Below are 19,182 nucleotides of genomic sequence, written 5' to 3' on the forward strand. Positions count from 1 at the left end.
TACACACACACACACACATGTACACACACACACACACGTACACACACACACACACGTACACACACACATGTACACACACACACACGTACACACACACACACGTACACACACACACACGTACACACACACATGTACACACACACACACGTGCCACGCTCGCCCCCACGCAGGGCAGCGGGCGGTGCCGGGGCTCCCGCGGCTCCCGCGGTTCCACACGGGACCCACACGGGGCCGGGGGTCGCAGGAACCCAGCGGCGTCCCCGTTGCCATGGAAACCCGCCGGGCCTGCGGGAGACGAGCGGGAACCGGGGAAACCGCCCCCGTGCCGGGCTCAGGGGGCGCGGGAAGGAGGAGGGGGGCCGGGCAGCGCAGGGAGGGAGCGGAATCGGGGATATCGAGGATCGGGAATTGGGATCGGGCGTGGGGGACAGGCCCGGGACCCGCGGGACCGCGGCCCAGCCCGGGCGCTGAGTCCTCCGCGCCCGCAGGGGGCGCAGCCCGCGCCGGCCGCCGCTCTGTCCGGGGGCGCGGGAGCGGCGGCACAGGATGGCGGAGGAGAGCGGCGTCTGCAGCTTTGTGTTCAAGAAGCGGGTCCGAGCCGCGGGCAGGGGCCGGCGAAAACGGTCCGGCAGCGACCAGGAGCGGGGTGAGGAGGCGCGGGGAGCCGAGCTGGTGCGGTACGGTGCAGTGCGGAGGCGAGGGAGGGCCTGGTGCCGCCCCCAGCGCTGCCCACACGGCGGGCCTGGCTGCTCTCCCCAGCCCGTGTGCGAGTGGCGGAGGGCGTGAAGGACCCTTGCAGTTGTGTCACAGGGGATTTAGGTTGGCTGTTAGGAGGAGGTTCTTCCCCTCGAGGGTGGTCGGACACTGAACAGGCTCCCAGGGAACGGGCACGGCCCCGAGGCTGCCGGAGCTCCAGGAGCGTTTGGACAGCGCTCTCAGGATGGGTTTATTGGGTCTCCCGTGGGCTTCCCCAGCCGGCCCAGGGGAGGAGCTGCCTCAGGTCTGGGTCGTGCCCCTCACGCTGGGCTTTCCCCGCAGAGAGCAGCGGGGAGGAGGGCAGCACCGTGGTGCGGAAGGAGCGGCGGCGGGACACCCCCAACCCTATGATTCAGAAGGTAAGGGAGCTCCGAGGGAGCATCTGCTCCATCCAGGTGGGCCTGCGGTGGTCTGCCACGCTCAGCCAGGACAGTGCTGCAGCCTTTCCTCCCCCATCCCTGCTGTCCCCCCTCAGACCCGGCGCTGTGCGAGGGAGAGGCCGGAGTACGCGCCGAGCAGCAGCGAGGACGAGGATCCTGCCAAGGAGATCGGGGTCACCTACAAATCGACCAGGTCGGCGGTAAGGACGGGCAGCACGGGGGCCTGGAGCGTCAGCTTGGGTGGGGCTGGGGATTCCACTCGTCACAGACAGAATTTGCCACTCTGAACATGGGATTGGACATTCTTTCTTATTAATGCACCTCCCTGTCCCTTCTTAATAGCCAAGCACCTTGTGCTGGGTTTATTCTGATAGTCCCTCCCTCCACGGGAGGCTGTCAAAGGTTGGCCTTTCCCTCTTAGAGGTGGGAGTTAAAACTCCAGGATGCCACTGCACTTGCCCAACAGTGCACAGATTTTTCAGGAGAGGGAGCAGTTGGATCAGGTTTGCTAAACTGTTGGATTTGTGTTTTCAGTGTTAGACCATCTTTGGCTGCTGCCAAGGGAGGCAGCATTTTGTTTGCCCAACCTTCTGGAGAGAACGGGAAGGGACAGGAGGAGATGACAGCTTTGGGACTCCACAAGCTTTTGGCACCTAAGATGGATTTGTGTTTAATTGAGGCCGGCAGTAATTATTCTCTGGTTTCTGTGCAGCTGTTCTCAAAGGTTTGATAGAAGCTAGGAATAGGTATCTGTTCAATCCATTAAAGAGGAATCTAAACCAGATAACTGTGTTGAAACTGAATTTTGGCCACCTTCAGCTGGGTCAGAAGTTCAGTAACATCCTGTGTGTGGGCAGGAGGGTCCCATGATTTAAGTGTTGGACATGGGTGAACTGAGTGGGGCTTCCAGCTGAGCTGGGGCTGGGTGTGAAGGAGTAAAATAACTGTTCCCTGACTCTGCAGGCTAAAATTTGGGAGCAAAGGGGAATGAGCACTCTGGTCTCTGCACACACTAGGCTGGAGCCCATGGTGAATTTTCCCTAGCAAATGCCAAGGGATAAAGCAGGTGTGTCCAGTTCTTGCTCTGTGACAACCTTCAGGTAGCCAAGGAGCTCTCTGTCTTGTCCAGGTTTCCACTGTCTCCACTCTCGCCACAAGTTTTCCTTGCTTTTCAGAAACCTGTTGGCCCAGAAGACATGGGAGCCACAGCAGTGTATGAACTGGACACAGAGAAGGAGAAGGATGCCCAGGCCATCTTTGAGCGCAGCCAAAAAATTCAGGAGGTGAGTCAGCCTTGCTCCTTAGGAGCTCGTGCTCTGCAGCAGGAGAGCCTGTGCTTTACTCATCCCCTTCTGCACACCAAGAAGAGTTAGAGTCTCTTCTTCCCTGGAAGTGTGAGAAGCCAGAAGTGTAACCCTTGCAAATAGGGGACTTTTGTGGCTTTATTGGCATCTTGGTGTTAAGGAAGGCAGGGTGGGAAGGAAGACTGGTGTCAGAGTGGTGACAATTAATCCATGTCATGAAGCTCTCCTGATCCTTAATCATCTCTTCTTGCTTTTCTAGGAGCTGAGAGGAAAGGAAGATGATAAAATTTACCGTGGCATTAACAACTACCAGAAGTACGTTAAGCCCAAGGACACATCGATGGGAAACGCCTCTTCAGGAATGGTCAGGTGGGTTGAGATGAGCCTTGGGGGTCTGGGACCACGGAGGTGCTCAGGCACCATCCCAAAGGCATGGGTCTGGGGCTGGAACTCTGCTGTCACTGCCAATTTCTGCCTGTCTGACCAGTCTGGTCTCTGGTTCTGGCCAGGGCCCTGCTCCAGGGCTGCTGTGCAGCCGGGCTGAGCCCTCTGCCCCCCTTTCAGGAAAGGCCCCATCCGTGCTCCAGAGCACCTGCGGGCCACGGTGCGCTGGGACTACCAGCCCGACATCTGCAAGGACTACAAAGAGACCGGGTTCTGCGGCTTCGGGGGTGAGTGCCTCGTGTCTGCAGCTGAACACCAGGTGTGCAAAGGGATCCAGTCCAGCTGTGTCCCCGTGTATGTGGTGCTGAGGCTGAGTCACAGACCCTTCTGTGCAGAGCTGTTTATGTAACATTCTTGTCATTCATGCTGGCCCTTCGAAAGCCCAGGGCCTCTAATTAGTGGTGACAGGAGTCCTAGGAGGGAACCCAGGATGTTCCAGTGACCCACATTCTTACAGGTATTGTGTCCACTGAGACCATGTGAGGAATGAGTTTTCCTGTTCCTTATCCCACTTTCCATGTGCATAACTGCTGGAACTGTCCCTGTGGCACTGAGAGGATGATCCTCGCAGCCTGTCAGCACTGAGGGATCCTGTACCTGCTCCAGGAGCTTGGTGCTGCCCTGGAGAAGGAGCAGTCAGATTTCTCTGGCTGGGCAAAGCTCAGGCTGCCCCAGAATGAGGTGTCCTGGTAACATTCTGCCCTTGCAGCCTGGCTCTTACTTCCTCTTTCTTTGTGCTGCTCAGACAGCTGCAAATTCCTGCACGACCGCTCGGACTACAAACACGGCTGGCAGATCGAACGGGAGCTGGACGAAGGCCGCTACGGTGTCAACGGTACGGCCCCGCTGCTCTCACAGGGCTCTGTTCCAAAGCTGTGCAGCTCCTGCTGCAGGATGAGCTTAGGGCCAGTAACCACTGACAGTGCTGAGCAGAACTGCTGCTTTCACACAACCCCTGGCTTCCCCAGTGAGGATGGTTTCCCCTGTCTCTCTGTGAAGGAGAGCACTGCTGTTGTGTGGGTCCTAGCAGCGAGCTCTGTGGAGCTGGGGAGATGGGACTGTCTGTCCCCCGGATGCCCAGGAGGTGGGGTGTCATTTGTCATGCAGTGTCCATAGGCGAGGCCCAAGGCTCATGAGCACTGCTGTACAAACGGGGGGAAAAGGGTGTTCTCTGTTCAGTTGGAACCAGAGCTTGGTGGCAGCTGGTTTGGAAGAAAGTCTAAAACAGGAGGGGGCTGGAGAATGTTTCTCTTTATAGCAGTGAGTGGGTGAAGTAGAAAAGAATTTTCTCCTGAGATGAGCAACAGGCCTGCTGGCTCATTAGCCCTAATTATAGCACAGTCCCACACGTGTTACTGACATCAGCAACACCCAGATGCCAGAGCTCCATTGTTTCCAGCAGAGATTGAATCCCACCTGCTGTGCTCTCCCCTTATTTATTATTTCATGCCCCACACATGGGTTGGGCTGGCCTCTCCTCTCACTCTGCTCTGGTTCACTTTCTCTTCTGCAGACGACGAAAACTACGAGGTGAGCAGCGATGAGGAGGACATGCCTTTCAAATGCTTCATCTGCAGAGGTTCCTTTAAGAACCCCGTGGTCACCAAGTAAGTGGTGGTTTGGCACGAGGAGCCACGTGTCTGCTGTCAATCCAGCTCACAAGTCATTCATTCACTGCTGAGGCAAAGACAAACCCACCCCATGGGCTGTGGGTGGAACCTGCTTGTTGTCTGCTGTGGCTTTCTGGTGGGTGAGGAAATCCTGAGAGCCAGGGAGTCTCATAGCTGCATCTGGAGCACGCCCTTGGAAGGGATCTCAAACCCTTATTCAAGGACTTTTTAGATTTCCACAGATGCTGCCTCATTACCTCATCTTTCCCCCTTAACCTTGAGATTTTGTTTTCATTGCTCCTGGACTCTGAATGGCAGCTGCACTGCCTGAGCAGAGAAATGTGAGCATGGGGAAGCCAAGAGCTTGGCAAGGATGAGGAGGAGGCTGAGGACAGGCCTTTCTCACTCTGAACGCTGTCCTGCTGGTACCTGTGTCTGGAAGAGCTCACTGGTGGCTCTGTGCTGTCACTGCACATTGGTGAAGCAATGCTGAAAACACCTTCCATGGGGACAGGGATGCAGAGGAAGCTTTGCCTGCAGCTCACTTTTGCCTCCCTTGGGGACCATGGAGAGGGTGGTCATGCAGTGGAAGGGGCTACCCAGGGAGCTGGTGGAGTCCCCATCCCTGGAGGTGTCCAGGGAACAACTGGACGTGGGACTCAGTGCTCTGCTTTGGGTGACAAGGTGGGGATCAGTCAAAGGCTGGACTCTATCTTGGAGGTCTTTTCCAACCTTTATGTTCCTGTGACCAGCAGTCAGTAGTTTCTGACTCCAGGACACAATGACTGGTGCCTGGCAGTGACCTCTGTGTCTCCGTACAGGTGTCGGCACTACTTCTGTGAGAGCTGTGCCCTCCAGCACTATCGCAAATCCCAGCGCTGCTACGTCTGTGACAAGCAAACCAACGGGGTCTTCAACCCTGCGAAAGGTAATGGGCATCTGGGGGAGCACCTGGAGCAGCAAAGGCACCAGCTCCTGCTGGACCTTCCTGGTGTTGGGCCTGGCCCTGAGCTGCAGTTCACAGCTCTTGGCTGCCAGCAGAGTTCAGTTAGTGTCAGGAAATAGTAAATCATGGATGCAAAATGAGCACGTGTGCTTACCCAGGTGGGGAACCTGGGGAGCGAGTGGAGAGGGAAGGGAGGTGTGCCATGGGAGCAGAGGCAGCAGCTTGTGTGGTCAGTAATGCGCTGAGGGAATGACTGTAACAGCTCCTGCCTGGACTCAGCAAACAGGGGCAGCTCCAAGCTGAGCCTCTGCAGGCAAGGGATGGTTGGTAGCTGCCCTGCTCCTGGGTGTTCGCAGGACCTGGGCCCCTGGCTCTGGGGGCGGGGGGCAGCCCCTGCACCTGGAGCCTCATCCTGCCTGTTCCTGTTTTTCAGAGCTCATGGCAAAATTGGAAAAACACAAAGGAGAGGAAGAAGAGGAGCAGCAGTCAGACCATGGAGAGGATCCACAGTAGCAGAACACGTTTTGTACATAACTGAATAAAGCTTTTGTAGGATAAAAAAAAAAAAAGCTCACAGCTGTTAGCCAGGGGTTACGTATCCAACCAGCAGCTACTGAACAGTGTCCACCTGTGCTGGACTCCATCTCTGCTGCCCTGTGGGGGCACAAGGCAGGACAGGTAAGACTCAAGGGCTGTGGCTGAGTCATCTGCTCCCCCCAGGACCCCCAGGTGCACCTGGGGAAGGAGGGTGACTGTTCAGTTACTTCATAACTGCTGCTTCTGACCACAAGTGCTGGTGTTTCACTCCTAACTCTGCACCGATCCTGCATGGAACAAAGTTAATTAAAGCCCCTAATCTTTGAGCATGGAGCAAGCTGCAGGCATGGGCAGGGATGAGAAATATGAGCTTGCACTAAGTTCATCCTTCACCCTAAAAATGCTAATGCATGGGAAAGCAGGCTGGAGGACTGCATGTACTGGGCATTTATTCCCTCTTGTCCTGGTTCCTAGAACTCGAGACAGGGATAGAACTTCAGTGGGCAACACACTTCTTGAATCAGCCCTGTTTGTAAAACTTCATAACAAACCAGGAAATTAGTATCTTCTTACAAACAGTAAGATGAAATCAGGACCCAAACCTGATCATAGTGAGGAGGTAGAACAGGGCCTGCCCTTAACAAACACCACTGCAACTGGGGGAATTTTACTGAACCTTTCAGAAAAGAGCAAGTCCAGGTGTTTGCAGCTTGTTGCTTTAGTTGAAGTACATTTCTGAAGCATGAAGGCAGCTGCCATAAACTGCTGAGCTGTATGAAAATAAGGAGGTAAAAGCAAGCATGCACAGCCAGCCTGTCACCCTCTGTGATTCACTTCCATCATCCTGCACAAACAGCAGACTTAAAAAACAACTTCAGAAATATTTTATTTGTTTTGGAAAAAAACTAGAGTAACAAACTTTATCTGGGTTCAAGTACAGTTTATAAACACAAGGACCTGTTGCCAGCACCACTACTCCATCAAATGCACCTACACAAGGATTCTCAGTGCTTCAGTAAAGAGTAGACAACCTCCAGCACCCATGGCCCTTGGAGAAGTCAAACTAAAAGCCTTAAATACACCTCCAGAAAAACCAAACACCACGGACTGGGGGAGAGCTGCCACAGCAGCAGGGCAATCACACAGCCATGAATCACACGTGAGCAGCTTTTACCCGTCAGTGAGGGAAGGCAGAACAGCAGTGGTAATGGAAAGGTTAAAGTTCAGTTCTGTACAGGAGTCGTGAGGAAGAAGATCAGCATGAAAATCAATTTACTTTTCCTCTGTGCCAGGGTAAGTCACTGAGAACAGGCAGGTAAAATGTTTTGTGCTGTGAAACCAGCCCAGCTAACAAAGTTCATCTGGAAGGGGATAAAAAAGCTGGTACATTGTACAGGCATCCACACTGCTCTGGTGACCCAGGAAGCTGGAAGGAGAGGCTGGAAGGCCCTGTCTGACTTGGAGTTCAGAGTGCTCAGCACGGAGTGAGAAGTCTTCAAAAGCCCTCTCCAGACTGGAAGAATCCAGTGCTGCAGAGGAATGCCCAGTGCAGCAGGAGTGCCTGGAATGGCATCTGCTTGTCTTTGATCTGCCATTTTCCATCACAAAGCAGTAACTAAGAATATAATCCCTTTTTTCTCCCCATTAAAACTTGCCCTGTGACAACACTGTTACAGGAACCTGACTAGTTCTAAGAGAATGCCCAAAACTAAAAGCTGCCCACCTCCCGTCAACTCTAAGGCACCCTTAAAAGAGAAAGAACCAAAGAGGGCAGGGACATGCAGCCTCAACTGTGAGGAAGCCAGTGACTTTTAGAAACACATAAATAAAGACCATAACTACACGGACTCGCTCAGCCCCCTCAAGTGCTCTACCAGTGCTCAGCTGCAAGAACGGGGGCTCTGAACACTGCACCTTCTGGAAAACTCCACAGATCCTTGGGTTGATCCTTTTCCAGCTCAGGTCTGTCAATTTGTATCCAGGCTACTTCTTAAGTAAAGAGGCAGTTGAAGTTCCTTCCCAAGGACCTGTAAACTCTTCTGTGTATAACATTCATCAGCTTTTATGAACAGGACCAATAAATTACAATGTCCAGAAAGCTCCTCCAGAACTCAGTGTAGTCCCTATTTTTCTAGAATTCCCAGTCATCCACATCCAGCTGCTCCAGATTTGATACCAACCCAAAAATGCCACTGGGATCCTGGGGCAGTGTCCCTTCCAAATTGGTGATGGGGGTGACAGGGCGCAGAAGTTCAGGGAGTGCTTCAGAAGCTCGGCGCTTGATCTGCACAGGAAGGGCAGAATGAGCACTCAGGGCTGCTCAGGTGCTGCTCCGCCCAGCACTGCAGCCAGAAACAACAGGCAGGAAACACACAGGGCACCCTTTGGTCTCATTAAGGAGCAGATTAGAACTGCTTTACCCCAGAACTCAACTGGGCGGCTGTTGAGCTGTTGTGGCTCCCAGGACAGGCAGATTTAAAACCTCTCTTAGATAAGAGATACTTCAAGAGCAGCCCAAGCACCTCCCCAGAGGATGTGATGATCACCACACCACACTACAGTTAGTCAAAAAACTGACTTAATCCTTCCAATCGCAGAAAATTCAGCCACTCAACATCCCCACCCTCCCAGCAAGACAACTACAGCAAAGCCACTGTGCTTTACCTGTAGAGAAATTAGTTCCTTACCTGCTTAAAAAAGGGGTGACTGAGCAGAGTGCCGGCGCTTGGCCTGTGGGAGGGAGGTAGAATGAGGGAAGCACACAAGAAAATGAGTCAGTGCTTGAAGTCAGATAGTGGGAATAAGACTGAGGTCCTTCCTGCCTCTCCCATTTCTCAGTTATTGGGTATCTCCCTTTTTTCAGCGGTAGCGCTGTTATTAAGCATTTACAATCACATAATATTTTATGCAAGGAGTTCAACCTCCTTCTTCTAACCTTTACATTACATACTTGCATCCCTTACATCTGGCCAAGGACAGCTCCTGAGCAGTGGGGCACCCCTGGAAAGTCTGTCATGGCTACAGATTACCCTCACCACAAAGAAAAATGCAGCTTTGATCACTTTCCACCATTGCTCTCTGCTGGCTGAAAAGCAGCCATTTGCAGTGATGGGAACTGGGTAAACACGGTCTCAGAGGGGCCAGAAACTCAAGTTGTTTATTTTCTCTATGTGCAGCATCACTCATCCCCCAAGGAAGGCTGCAAAGGAATTCTTCGGGCTGTCACGTAGGAAGTGCTCAAGTGTTAACACTGCTCATTCTACACATTTGGACTGCTCTCCTCAACAGATGGGGCACATCCTCACTCCACTACACTTTTGGAACAGAAACTGTAAACAATCTCTGCTGGCTCCCATAGTTTAACCAGCCCTAGAATAGCGCAGGTGGGGAGAGCAGCTTTCACCTGGCTTTACCTGAAATCGGGGTTCCTCTGGAGGCACTGCTCCACAAAGTTATGGAAGTAGGTGGAGAAGGTGCGGAGATAGGGGTGCAGGGCTGGCTCCCCGTTGGCCGCGCGCACGTTGCTCATGGCCGTGCTCTCCCCCATCCCATAGTTTGCACTGGAACGGGACATCTTCATAGTCAGCTCGTCAGCAGGAATTGTGGTGGTGTCCAGCAGGCAGGGAACAGTTCCATTCAGCTTTTCCAAGAGCATCTGGAAGAGCAGGGGCACAAGCAACATCACACACAGTTAAGGTTTCCCGTTCATGTAGGCAGGACATCCTCCTGCGTTCACATCCCAGTGCAGCAAAGCAGTTCAAGGTGCCAGGACGAAGGACAGGAAAGGAGCTTGCAAACCCTACCTGAGTAGAAGGCATGTCTTTAAATGGGACATGTCCATTTGCCAGCTCACAGGCCGTTATCCCCACGCTGTAAATGTCAGATTTTGCATCGTAACCCTGCAGATTCTACGTGAAAAGGAAATGGAAAGTTAGCTTCAGGGACTTGGATGTGATTGATTGGGCAATACCCATGATTCGACTGCAAGTCAGCAAACCCAGATGGTTAGAACAGTAACAGTACAGCCCACAGATAGAATGATTTATTGTGGTGAGGGATTTTTGGTTTGTTAAAACACACAGTTAAGGGCAACATTTATGTAACTGAAATCAGCCAGCCTGTAGGGATGGCATCTACCCTGGGTAACTCACATCTGATGTAACACCTTGTTAATGAGACAACCTGTAGAGATGCCTACAATTAAACTATTGAGTCAACTAGATCAAATTCCACCCACTTGCCCTGCATCCACCCCAAATCTGTTTCCTTTAGCCTCTCCCTTTGTTTTTCCTTGCATTCATGTACCCTTCTCCTTGCTAGGGGTCACTGGTTTTAAGACAAAAAGAAAAGAAAAAAGGAACAGAGCTCATCACAAGAAAGCAACTCTGCACGTTCTCTCATATCTCCCACCCTACACCCCCTGAACTTGCCCTAAGAGCTCAGAAAATTATACAGATACAGATGTGTTCATCACTAAACACAAGCAGTTTCTTTTAAACACACCTGCTGCAAAACCTCAGGACTGAGCCAAGGCAGCACTTTGATGCTGTATTTGGGGAAGTCATGAACAACTTTGAGTCGCTGCCCATGGTTGATCATACTCAGGTTACTCCGCAGGCCAGAGAGGTACACCTTCCCATCTACAGAGATCAGGATGTGGCTGGCTTTAACACTCCTGAGGAAAAAAGGGAGAAACAGTCAGGTTTCCTGGCCTTTACTGAACAGCTCAATGCACAGGACAATACCCGATCAGCTTCCTACCAGGAGGCTGACTCCTAACAACCATCTTTGGATGCTGGGCAAAATCAATTAACAGGATTCTATTCATTGCCTTTGCAAGTTCCCAAAGAATGTTTCTGTGGTGAGGAGAAATGCAGGACTAAATGTTATGGATCATGATTTTAGATACACAGTGGTCCTTGGGGCAAGTCTGCTCCACAATGACACTTTCATGCAGCTTAGTAAGATCAGTGATATCACTTCCCATGAGTATCAAACTGATTTGCTCTAACAGCAAACTAATGCAAAATTTAATGTGTTCTGTGTCTCCTGATTCATTCTCTGCTCTACTCTGAGTATTATTTCCAAGAACTTCCACCAGAAGGAAAATGATCAATGTATTTTTTAATACCTATGTACATAGCCCATGTGGTGGATGTAGTCAAGTGCTTTCAAGACACCTTGGAGAATGTAAGCAATGGCTAGTTCAGTCATCCCATCTGTAAAATGGGTACAGATTAAATCTTTTGCAGAACCTAGAAAGAAACAAAACACCACCTGTTAGAACAAAAGCCCCAAGGACACTTCAGCTCTTCCATTTCATTTCACAGAATATGATGGCCAGCTAAAGGTACCCCCTCTCCACTCACCATAGGCCATGAATGAAGTCACTACCCACAGCTCATTGTCAGCTATGAAAGTTGCTTTGTATGGAACGATGTTAGGGTGGTTGAAGAGCTTGGAAACATGAAGTTCTCCCTAAAAGATATTTTTATTAAATTTAGTAAATACAGAAACATGACTGCAATATTGATAAGCACTGCTCTTATTGTCTGTCCTCTTCTAAGCTTGCATGATGACTGCTGTTACCTGCAAGAATGTGACCATTTCATTTGTGCAGGCCTCCAGGTTCACTCTTCTGACTGTGACATACTCTCCTGTGGGTTTGTATCTGGCCAAGTTCACAACCATCAAGTCTTCAAAGCCTTTGCCTGAAAGAGAAAGCATTGAAGCTTCAGTAATACTTTTGGAAGTACTGTGGAGAACTCCTCTGGTCCCTGACCCTTCAGTAATCTTTACCCTCACTCACTGAAAGTACTTTTGGCCTTGTAAAAAAGAGTAATTGTTCCATCAGATACCACCTTCCTTGGCAGGTATCCCAGAGAGGAATCCTCCCAGCCAGCAGAATTATCCTGTCCTTCAAATTCAGGACTGAGGCAGAAATAGTGATGAGGAGCACTAAGGACAGGTTTCAGGCTGCTTCAGCTGACTGTACTGCACACCCAGCATCATTGACCCACCACATGCCTCTCCCAGGTGAAAACCTTTGGGACTGGCATCTCATTTTTTATTCAAATGATTTTAAAATCAAAGATGACAGTCATCCAATATCAAAAATAAGCAATCAATCAAGAAAAGGCCAAAAAATGTGCAGAAATTATTTTCTTTACAAAGCAGACTCTGATCCTCCAGCCCTCCAGAATTACCTATGATAGTGAGCAACTCATAGCAGCTGCTGTCTGGCAGGAAGTTGCTCATGGTGTCCCTTTTAGGGGAAGAAGCTATCGACTCGGAGCTCGCCTCATTTGTCTGAGGGAAAAAAGTGAAGTCAAGTCAAAGGAAATAAAGATCACTTGCTGGAAAAATCATCTGCGCCTCATATTATCATACACTTCAAAATAATAGGAATACAGAAGAGGATTTAATTGATGTCAAAGTAATTTTAAATAATCATTTATCAATTGAAATTCAGGAGATGCCTCATTTCAGAAGATTCAGACATCTATGTTACAAAACACGTAACAAGTAGGTTGTTAACCACTGTAAGCTAGAATTTATTTAGGAATATTTGGATAAAGCCAATTATTATTCCCCAGGACAGCCTAAACTCTGCTGTACAGTAACTGCCTTTCTCTTATAATTACAAACTTCTGTGCCACCATCCTGTTGCCTGAGCAAGAGCCAAAGGGAAGCTGCTCAAAGCCCTTCTCTGCACCATAACAGTTGGCGTTCCTGGGCAGATGCTGGGGCTCCTGGTTTTCAGCTGCTCACCTGGGATAAGCCCAGCACAGCTGAAGCTGCTTAGCTGAATGGTACAAGTGATGAAGAAAATCAGACACACATGAAAAGAGAAGCTCCAAATGAAAGCAAAAACTGCAAAGCATAAGTGCTTATTAAAAAAAAAAAAAAAAAAAAAAAGGGGAAAAAAGCACCCCCACACCACACAGGGAAGCAGCATTCCCAAGCCTGTCAGCTTTCCCTCACTCCATCTGACATAAAGCTTCCTGCCTTATTTACATACACTGAAATCTTCCCCAGCAGGATTTTGCAGATGATAAACTTCAATGTTCTTGCAAGTTCTTTTGTACCTTCCAACTCCTTCAAATGTCCAAAGTCACAAGGAGAGCATCCTAACAGGGATTAAAGTTTATTTGGTGTCTAAAACTGTCTTTAGTTATCTCAAATTTCCAGGACTTTAACTCCTCCTGGCATTTGGAAGTCCAGCTCAATTTTTCCACCTCACCCTTCATCAACTGCAAATGCCCTTTATCAGACCTTTTCTCATGGTACATGAAGCAGAAAAGGTTTGTGCCTTTTCCTACCATGACAGCAGACTCTGTTTTTTATTTCCATCACTGAAAGATGGAAACAACACAGTGACAGCTGAAAAACAAGGAACTTGCTGTTCTACCCTCAGCCCAGGGTAAATGCAGTGCAAAGAGCACAGACAGGAGTTTGCTGTAAATTACCTCTGGGTGCCTAAGCGTACTTTGGGAGTAAATTAGAACCACACTTCGCAAGTTCCACCTTTTCAACTGCCTTTGAACAGCACACTGCCTACTTTTAAAATAGGTGTATTTTCCATTAAGGGAAAAGGCAAAAATTAAGATTTGTGGTGCTTTGGTATAATTTCAACTCAAACAACTCAGTCCCATGTCAGCATAGCTAAAACCCCCGGGAGCAGCATTCCCAAATACTTTCTTTTAGTGAACACTGCAGTGCTGTTCATTGGCTCAGGACAGGCAGCAACTTTCCACTCAGGATTTCAAACTTCTGCTAAAGAGGCCTGTCAATTCTGATCTCAGGTGTATCATTCATTACTTCTTCCAGGAATTTCACACAGTCCTGTCAACAGCAAGACTGCCAGCAGGGACACACAGGCAGATAGAAGCCTCTGAAGCAGAAAGGCACCACCAAGGAGATGGAAGCAGAAGGCTGGGAAGCAGTCATGGAGCGGTGACAGCTGGTGAGACACTGAGCAACATGTAAGTGGTTTGCTTTATTAAAGTCCACTCCAGATAGAGCATAAGCCAACAAAACAGATGCAAAGAATTAAATAAATTTAATCTTATTAATGGTGTAGGCTGTGCAGTAATGGAAAAATACTGTGAATTCCCTATTGAAAAGTCTTCCAGTATGAGGTCTTCACTCACCTCTCGTCATGTTAGCAGTGCCCAATAACAGAGTTAATGCAAAAGGAGCCCGACCAGAAACTTATCAACATCATACAACAGTTTAAAAAAGAAAGTTAAACTGAAATGTTATTTATGAGATACTGAAAAAAAGCTCCTCAGTGGTTTCACACGGGACCATTTTTGGTGTATGGTCAAAAGCAGCTGCAAAATGAAGTCCCACATGACCAGTTTTATGGCATGACATTCATTTAGAGCTGGCTTTTGGCTTGGGAGCCCAGTTTAATTTGAGATACATTTAAAGGAAATTAATCTTTGAAAGGCAACTATTGGTATAAATACCATAACACAATCAGTTATGCGATGCTTGCAAGGATCTGCATTTGCCAAATGATATTCATCTGAGTTAGGAGGAAGGAATATCAGTTTTGTTCTGCTGTCTTCCCCTCCACCTCCTCATTCCCTCCCTCACTTCAGCATGAGCAACAAAAATTTTCCTCCCAACCCCCTCCCCAAATTATGTATCTTTCTCTACAGCCTTGGTGGGAAAAAATAGGCTTTTATTTAGACGTAAAAAGACCCAAATGAGAATCAGCAAAAGTGTCAAAACCCCAAGTAAACGCTTGAAAAAAACCAAAACAGATGCTAATCTCAATTTCTTCCAGCCAAGCATGTCTAACACTCAGCAATTTTAAAAAAGGTGTGAATTTACTCGATTTTATACAAAACATTCCATATACATCTCCTATTTTGAGCTTTGTTTGTGCCAGTAAATTACAGACACTGGCACAAAAATCAATTATAAGCAGCTTGAACTGACACAGTTATGATTAAATCACACTTAATTCATGTTTGTAATTAGCTTAAACTAGAGCAAGCAACACCTGCACACCTGTGGTGGGGGGACATGGGGAATCATTTAGATTAAGATACTCTATTGTAAATTGTGGTATTTTATGTGTTATGTGCTCATTATGAACCAGCCAGTGAGCAATCAGGGCCTGCAGAACAAACACTTTTCAGACATTCCATAAAACTACACTCTTCCTTCATTCTCTGAAGGATCAGAACTAAATCACCTCAAAAAGAGACCCTTGAGGAGCTGAGGGGAGGGGAATGACAAACAAATATAAATCCAAGAGATTAAGTTTAAATTTTTGAATTATCACATCTAGTTTGAAAACCACACACCAAAATCTCCACTCCAGGGTGAAACCCGTTTCCACACTTGTAGAGCTAAATATAGAGATGAGATATATAACTAAGATAAAAAGAAAAATCAAACTTCCACAAGGAATAATCTCCATGCAATGAACCACAGCACCACAGCCTGCACAAGTCACTTACTTTTCTCCGAGAGTCACCCGGAGGCTGCTCTGGAGTAAAGAAATTAATTGTTCACCATGTTGTGTTCAACAGATACCCATTAAAATATAGTTGGAAAACTAAGTAAATAACCCTAGATGACACTTTTTGATACCAAATAGACATGATTTTTTTTGTTCTATACAAAGACATTTAATTTACACACAAAATTGCAGCACTAATCATATTGCAGTACATGTACGGGATCAAAGAGATTCAGACAGTGCTACTGTTTGTATATTTGACATAAATGTAAGGTGACAAAATTTTTTACTATAACTCTAAACATTAACCTTCTGTCATGTCCCTGCTTATTGCAGGGGTTTGGACTTGATCTTTAAAGGTCCCTTCCAACTCGAACAATTCTGTGATTATAAACACATTCAAAGATGACTCTTAAATACAGAAGAAACTATCTAATATTATTCAAAGTAATAAAAATTCTTTTACTCCACCTGGAAGCTCAAGACCTAGACATATTTCCTATGCTCTATTTATTTTCCACATCATTGATCAGGAATTCTGCATCCTAGTGGGCAACTTTGTTATGCAGACGCAGAGCACAAATACATCAGCTCCTGCTCCTGGCGAGCCATCAGCAGCTTCAAAATCCATTTTCACTCAGAAAATTATAATTAACCTTCCCAAACCCCAAATCCATCTTTTGCATAGGAAAAAAAAAAAGTGGTTATGCTAAGCTAATACAGAACTAATTTAGTACTGTTATCAATATGGAAATGACTTCCAAATAAGTTGCTAGATCTTGGACACTTCCACATTAAATTTCTGGGCTTAGCCAGTTTGAATACCCAGATTTACACTGAGATTTAATAATCTCTTTTAGTGTTAAGATATGTCCTTACTACCAAATTGCCAAGCTTTACAGCTAAAATAAAACATTTCTAGCAATGTCATTTAACAAGGGGAAAACTTACCTCCAAACAGCTCGAACTCTCTTAACCCCTCAACAATGAACTTCTCAGACACCCACCGCTGAAAGAAAAAAAATTCTCCACATAATCAGTTACTCCATCTAGAGAAAAGTTTCTTTTCCCCTTCCCCACAAGAAAAAAAATCCAAAACTTCAATGATTCTACTGTGGTCTGAAATTGATTTGCTGCATCACCAGTGACATCCTTACTTTGGACAAGGATATTCCCTTTTTGTGACAATGACATGCACCCAGCAACCACACAGGTGCTGCTGTTATTCCCAATCAACATGCACTTGCAATAAAGTTAATATCATTTTAAATCATTCAAACAAGCTTTTATACATGCATATACAGCAAAAATAATCAGCATGCCACAACCCCCTCATACAGCCAAATAAATGTTGGGGGTTTAGGTGCAATAAGTTTAAAAACAAAGCTTTCACTATTTACAAAGAGGTGGTATCTTTGAGCATTCAAATATTTTGGTTATCTATCTATTGACTGAATGCAAAACTAGAACATAAATAGTCTAAAGTTGTCATTCTCTTCCAGAACTCATGTTTGAAATTCACAGCAAGCATTAGGTTGTGCAGAGGAGTATTTCTATCGTGATCTAATACTGCAGTTTAAATATACACATATATAAACACATAGTATACAATAGAATAGGCAATTTTAAGCTTGCAGAGTGTTGCTCACGAAGTTAATCAATCACAAACACTCCCATGGTAGAATTTGCTGGTTAGCAAAATAATTTAATAAACAGCTAATGTTGCTCAGTGCACGAGAAGCCGGTCCTAGAAAGCACCAATGAGTCTTTAGGCAATGATGACTCAAAAGTTGTATGCAAGAATACCATTTGAAAGCATTAAAAGTAGTTCTGTTGTAGGAAACTTCCTCATTTAAAAATGCAAAGATCAAACAAAGCTGTTGTGTTTAGCTTTGCAAGCAAAGCGAAGGAAAAAAACCCCATAAATTGTGACACAGGTGAGGAGGCTACTTCTTAAAGAAAGGCTGAAAATAAAACCAACATTATGGTGCTTTTTCTTCACTACAAAGCCCACTACAGCCCCTCTGCACCACACCCCAAGGAGATACACGTGTAACAGAGGCTTTAGTGCAGGGTTTTTGACCGGCGCTGGTTGCACACCGACCCAGGTCCTGTACTCAGCCCTATAATCAGTTTTCCCTTATAGTGCTCTCCAGGCCCGGCCACCCTGCACAAGCGCAAGGCTCGTTCTATCGAGACACGAGGGAAGCTGAAAGGTCTTCAACACTCACCCTAATGCGCTCGGGTTTACTTACAAGGAAAGACATGGATCCGCCGCTGTGGGACACACGCAGCAGAAAGGGCAGGACACCTGCGGGCACAGGGGCGCGTCACCCCCTCGGCGAGCACCGCCCGCATCCCCCGGCACCCCCACGGCCCTCACCCATCCGCGGCCCGGCAGCCGCGGCCCGGGACGGCCCCGGGGAAGCAGTAACCCCGGTAAGCACCACCCGGTGCCCCCACAAAGCACCGACACCCCCGAACTCCCGCCGGGCCCGGCAGTCCCACAAGGGCCCCAGAAGAGCGGTAACTCCGGCGAGAACTGCCCGGAGCCCCCCCCCAAAGCAGCGATACCCCCGAACACCCTCGGGGCCCCTCGCTGCCCCCGCAAAGCCCCGGTTCCCCCCCCCGGCCCCTCACGGACCCCTCAGGCTGCGGCCGCCGTTCACCGGCGGGAGACGCTGCGCGTGACGTCAGCGCGCCGACACCTGAGGCGCGGGCGCGCTCGCGTGACGTCAGCGCCGAAGCTCCCGCGAGCGGCGGGAAAGGAGGCGGCGCCATGTTGGGTCCCTCAGGGGGCCGAGGGACCGCAGCACCACGTCCTGTACTTCGGCCACATCAACCCGCCCAGCACTGCGGGCCGAGGCAGGGGCTGGAAAGAGGTCCAGTGGAAAAGAGCTGGCAGCGCTGATTGACAGGCAGCTGAACGTGAGCCCAGGTGGGCAAGAAGGCCTATGGCACCTGGCTTGTCAAAACGTGTGGTCAGCAGGGCCAGGGCAGGGATTGGGCCCCTGTGCCGGGCACTGGTGAGGCCACAGCCCAAGTGCTGTGTCCACTTCTGGTCCCCTCACTTTAAAAAGAGACTGAGGGGCTGGAGTGTGTCCAGAGAAGGGAACAGAACTGGGGAAGGGCCTGGAGCACCAGGAGCAGCTCAGCCTGGAGCAAAGGAAGCTCAGGGGGGACCTTGTGGCTCTGCACAACTCCCTGACAGGAGGGAGCAGCCAGGGGGGGATCAGGCTCTGCTCCCAGGGAACGGGGTACAGGATGAGAGGAAAAGGCCTCAAGCTGTGCCAGGAGAGGTTCAGGTTGGACATCAAGAGGAATTTCTTCACATAAAGGGTTCTTAAACATTGGAAGGGGCTGCCCAGGGAGGCAGTGGAGTCCCCATCGCTGGAGGTGTCCAAGGAGCGACTGGACATGGCACTCAGTGCTCTGGGCTGGGTGACAAGGTGGGGATCAGGCACAGGTTGAATCATCTGGGAGGTCTTGTCCAAACTAATCAATCCTGTGATTGATTGGATCCCTCAGAGAGTGGCCAAGGCTGTGCCCTCAACAGGGACCCTGCTCTGTCCATCTGGGGGCAGATTCTCCATCTCCCCCCAACCCAGCCTGCACAAGGGGAGAGACACCTTCCTCCAGCCCTCGCCCAGCAGGAACTACTTCCAGCACAGTACAGCACAGGTAGCACCAGCTCCTCCTTGCGTTTAAAACCTACACCAAAACT

The 19,182-nt window shown here is 48.8% G+C and overlaps 2 protein-coding genes across 5 annotated transcripts; one reads left to right on the forward strand and one right to left on the reverse strand.

Moving 5' to 3' along the window:
- Window positions 1-503: 503 nt before the first annotated feature.
- On the forward strand, window positions 504-5,995 carry LOC121675968 (E3 ubiquitin-protein ligase RNF113A-like). Its single transcript, XM_042051877.1, has 10 exons — window positions 504-646; window positions 1,039-1,115; window positions 1,232-1,336; window positions 2,312-2,419; window positions 2,700-2,809; window positions 3,005-3,111; window positions 3,630-3,719; window positions 4,398-4,491; window positions 5,316-5,422; window positions 5,874-5,995. Exons 1-10 carry the CDS (start codon window positions 547-549, stop codon window positions 5,951-5,953), a joined length of 978 nt encoding a protein of 325 aa, XP_041907811.1. The 5' UTR covers window positions 504-546; the 3' UTR covers window positions 5,954-5,995.
- Window positions 5,996-6,838: 843 nt separating this feature from the next.
- STRADA (STE20 related adaptor alpha) lies at window positions 6,839-18,176 on the reverse strand. Of its 4 annotated transcripts, none has more exons than XM_042051617.1 (13): window positions 18,103-18,176; window positions 17,714-17,769; window positions 16,410-16,467; window positions 15,457-15,485; window positions 12,184-12,286; window positions 11,567-11,688; window positions 11,347-11,455; window positions 11,109-11,232; window positions 10,481-10,652; window positions 9,781-9,885; window positions 9,391-9,632; window positions 8,665-8,707; window positions 6,839-8,261 (listed from the first exon to the last, which is right to left on the reverse strand). In XM_042051617.1, the coding sequence occupies exons 2-13, from the start codon at window positions 17,723-17,725 to the stop codon at window positions 8,109-8,111; spliced, it is 1,272 nt and encodes a 423-aa protein (XP_041907551.1). In that variant the 5' UTR covers window positions 17,726-17,769; window positions 18,103-18,176; the 3' UTR covers window positions 6,839-8,108. The 4 variants fall into 4 exon arrangements, with proteins under 4 accessions (XP_041907551.1, XP_041907472.1, XP_041907703.1 ...); XM_042051538.1 differs by having other exon boundaries at window positions 17,690-17,769; XM_042051769.1 differs by lacking the exons at window positions 15,457-15,485; window positions 18,103-18,176 and having other exon boundaries at window positions 17,714-17,744.
- Window positions 18,177-19,182: the final 1,006 nt, after the last annotated feature.

This window comes from Corvus kubaryi, unplaced genomic scaffold, assembly GCF_017639235.1.
Source record: "Corvus kubaryi isolate FWS band 111438036 unplaced genomic scaffold, C.kubaryi_AGA036_p1.0 123, whole genome shotgun sequence".
Taxonomy (NCBI): domain Eukaryota; kingdom Metazoa; phylum Chordata; class Aves; order Passeriformes; family Corvidae; genus Corvus; species Corvus kubaryi.